Raw genomic sequence first — 3582 nt, 5'->3', positions numbered from 1 at the left:
TTGCAATGGTTGTTTTTTTGCAAGTATACTAAACCTTAAACCAAATGTGCTATGAACTGGAATAAAAATTATAACCAAACTTTGTAAATTTTCACTAAATTAGATTTGATGTCGACGATTCCGTACATATTCTTCAAACATTAATAGAGATACCTTCACACCTTTTGTTGGCAACAGAATTCTGTTTGGCGTAAAGTGCTTTTAAAAGCTAATCCATGATTAATACATGTAGTAATTTTCCTACAGTCAAGGAAATGTCAAAATCTTGAGTTGACTGAAACCGAATAAAGGTTGATGCATTATAATAAATTCAAATCCTCTAAAGCCATAAACATGATTACGCTTTTAAAACAAATTGCTTGAAACACGTCTTAGCCCCATATAAAACAGTTATTTTTAGGATGATATAGTTATAAAATTTGTCTAAGGGTTCGGATATTAGCAGCCGAATCATTATTCAGCTCCTTGCGGAGACTAGGTTTATTGTAACCACCTAAGTCCTAACGTTGTGTATGGGATTTTACATATCACATGATTTTTTTTTTTTTTTTTGAAACAATATAATATTGGTGAGCTTAAGAGTTGTTGGAGAATAATCATTTTATGATTATGAGAATATATGATTTATATTCGTATCTAAGGTTCCATATTATAGTCAAAATTAAGTTGATCCTTTTCATATATAATCTCAAAGACCAACTTGTTTCTTTATACTTCTCATCAAATAATATGTTAGTTCTGAAAGATAGAAAGGAACAAAACTAAAAAAAGGGACCTCTAGGAATCGAATAAATAAAGATTTGGGTGTCATTAAATATAAAATAAATAAGTAGATATTTTATTTCAAAGCATAATAACACAATATGCTTGTGGAATGCAGACTCAGCTAGCTCTATTCTAAAGCCAACAGTCAACATGCCAACATTCCTGTGCATATATACTATACATTATGGTGAAAAAGAATACCAATAGAAAACAAAAGCTACAAATTAAATATTCGTTAAAATTTCCCAAGAGTGGATGTTGACTCAGCCGCTGACATGGCACTCTAGCAAACACATAAAGACATGACTCATCTAAATTCTTTAGTAACAGAACCGGCCAACTTTGCTTTATAACTTTGATAAAGAAAGGCACCTTAAATTAGGTTTCACATGTCAATCTACAAATTTCATATTTCATACGTGTGAACCCGATCATGATTCATGAATAATATAGCCAATTCCATTTCCGTTGCTGGGTTACTGAGATCTTGAGTTCCTAATTATTACTTCTAGAAACTTAATTGCATCCTTGTCATACGCGTAGTAATCACTAAAGATAGAGACATGAGAACAAACTATCGAAATACAAACAAAGTACAAGTACATAACTACATATTAACATGTTTTTTTAATGAAAAACACAATCTTTGCTTCCTCAACCTTGAACCTGGTACCTTGTAGGTTGCAAACGGAGGCCGGAGTTGTAAAGTCGGACATTCTTGTTCATTTTCGCAATCTCAAATGGATACGCCATCGATGTCACAGTTTCATCACTCGGGTTATTCCAGTGTAGCAAGTTCTTTGGGAGTCCAGTGGGTTTGTTAATCGACGGTGGAGATCTCTCGCTGTTGTCAGGATGATTGATGATCGTGATATCATGAATACTAGGTCTTCTCTTCTCTTTCCCATCTGAATGTTGTCTCGCGTAGTATTTCTGCGCATGACTTGCGACTTGTGTCGGTGTTTTTGTCATCACGAAGTTACGTGAAATACTTCGCCAGTCTCCTTTTCCATGAACTTGAAGACCCACCAAGAATCGCCTGAAAATGACACGATTAGTTCAAATTTGTTGAATTAACGTCTGATTATAAAACAAAATCAAGAACATGGAAGGTGTGCGAGTTATATATAACCTGTGTTCTTCTTCAGTCCACGGGACACCCTTTCGTCTCTCCTGATCACAAGATCGAGGCCTCTTTCCGAAGATACTGAAGCTCTGATCTTCAAAAGACGAGGTAAAATAGCCGGGATCGGGAACCATATCAGCCTCGATTTCACTGATATCGGCTTTCAATTTCTCGTATTGGTTCTTGACATCGATCTCTGACTTCCCGGGAACTAAAGCGGCGACATTTGACCACCGGTCTGGTGTATCGGTATCGAATATAGCAAGAGCACTTTCGAACCATGTGTTCTGTTCATCAGTCCATTTTGTGTTCTTGTTTTCTTGCATGCTCAAACTATTGGAAGATAGAGACAATGTCTCCATATAGCTAATTGGTAGTGCTTCAACGTGATCTGAAAATTGCAATATAGAATCATGTAATGAGAATTGGAATACCCTTTTAGAGATTTACCAGAATATGTTCAAAGATCTTGAAAAGGACTCGCCTGATCAAGAATCAAAAAAATCTTGAAAACGATGGAAACTTTGATCTCAAACTGGTTATACCCTGTCAAATATCATACAATTCAAATTAACACAGAATTAATTAATTAATCAAGAAACTATCGAATACCCAGATGGAAAAACAAGTTTAAAGATGATAAATAGTCGCTAAAACTCAAAAAGGAGTGAACCTGGTTTAATTCTGATCGTGGATGAACCCAAAAGATAGAAGAATTAGAAAGAGGAAGGAAGACATTCAACGTGATTAAAGAAGGTGGCAGCTTGTGATTGGGATTGTGTGTTTGGTGTTTATATACAAAGGGTAATGGTCTGTTTTATGTGTGTGTGATTTTAGTGTGTGTTACCCCATGGCTGCTATTTGCTATTGGTATTTGCTATTGCTATTACGAATGTTACTTTAAGTACTCACAACACCTTTTACGATAGCATTAAAAAGTTTGTAAGATTTGCCAAGACAATTGTATGTTAGCTTTTTTATAATGTTTTTATTTTTATTAATAATTATAGCAACTGAACGGTCCACGTAGGTTTGGGTCTAGACCACGAACCATAAAAGTTAGGTTATAATCTTTAGCATGGCTTTTGGTTACTGTGTTTTACACATGCGATTCACATCAAAGTGTCACTAGAAACGTTGCTCTTTTCTTTTGTGACCAACAAGTGGGGTTATATATGTTTGGTTCCATAAATTACAACCCTTTTATCAAAAGATTAGTTAGGAAGGATGAATCTTGCCACAGGATGAAGATATTTGTTTAAACTTTGAACAGTGGGTAGTTTTGTTTGAATTTTTCAAGAGTATACTAATGATAGTTTAAAGGTTAATAGAATAATTATCAATAACAAAATTATCAAGCGCCTGTAGCTCAGTGGATAGAGCGTCTGTTTCCTAAGCAGAAAGTCGTAGGTTCGACCCCTACCTGGCGCGAATTAAATTTTTGTCCATGTGATTTTTGACGAAAGTCACAAGTTTCGCCCTGTTTTAGTTTTATTTTATTATCTCACATGGTTCCATTATGAAATATCAAAAAATTATGCGCAACAAGTTTTAATATTTTTCCTCTATCAACTTTTTTGGTTACCGTGTCTTCTTCAAAATATTAAGTTTAATCGAAGTTTTGATTTTGACTCAAAAGCGTTCCCATTGTTCTATTTTTGTTGCGTATATAGACAGTTTAGAGGCTTTCA

The 3582-nt window shown here is 34.6% G+C and overlaps 1 protein-coding gene and 1 non-coding gene across 2 annotated transcripts; one reads left to right on the top strand and one right to left on the bottom strand.

Annotated features, from left to right (window-relative positions):
- Positions 1-1329: 1329 nt before the first annotated feature.
- On the bottom strand, positions 1330-2699 carry LOC145137009 (transcription factor DIVARICATA-like). Its single transcript, XM_079071145.1, has 4 exons — positions 2565-2699; positions 2376-2437; positions 1898-2282; positions 1330-1804 (listed from the first exon to the last, which is right to left on the bottom strand). The coding sequence occupies exons 3-4, from the start codon at positions 2251-2253 to the stop codon at positions 1420-1422; spliced, it is 741 nt and encodes a 246-aa protein (XP_078927271.1). The 5' UTR covers positions 2254-2282; positions 2376-2437; positions 2565-2699; the 3' UTR covers positions 1330-1419.
- A 550-nt stretch (positions 2700-3249) lies between these two features.
- TRNAR-CCU (transfer RNA arginine (anticodon CCU)) lies at positions 3250-3322 on the top strand. The gene has a single exon. It is a non-coding gene; the product is annotated as a tRNA-Arg (tRNA).
- The last annotated feature ends 260 nt before the right edge of the window (positions 3323-3582 follow it).

Source organism: Lactuca virosa, chromosome 9 (genome assembly GCF_052849685.1).
Source record: "Lactuca virosa cultivar CGN04683 chromosome 9, Lactuca_virosa_CGN04683_v6, whole genome shotgun sequence".
NCBI classification, from domain to species: domain Eukaryota; kingdom Viridiplantae; phylum Streptophyta; class Magnoliopsida; order Asterales; family Asteraceae; genus Lactuca; species Lactuca virosa.
The sequence above is the reverse complement of the archived record's forward strand: the minus strand, read 5'-3'. Positions and strand labels throughout refer to the sequence as shown.

Coding starts and splice junctions, on each gene's coding strand:
- LOC145137009 (XM_079071145.1), bottom strand. CDS start 2,253: ATGGAGACATTGTCTCTATCTTCCAATAGTTTGAGCATGCAAGAAAAC. Junction 1,805..1,897: donor TGGACTGAAGAAGAACACAG/GTTATATATAAC, acceptor TGTCATTTTCAG/GCGATTCTTGGTGGGTCTTC.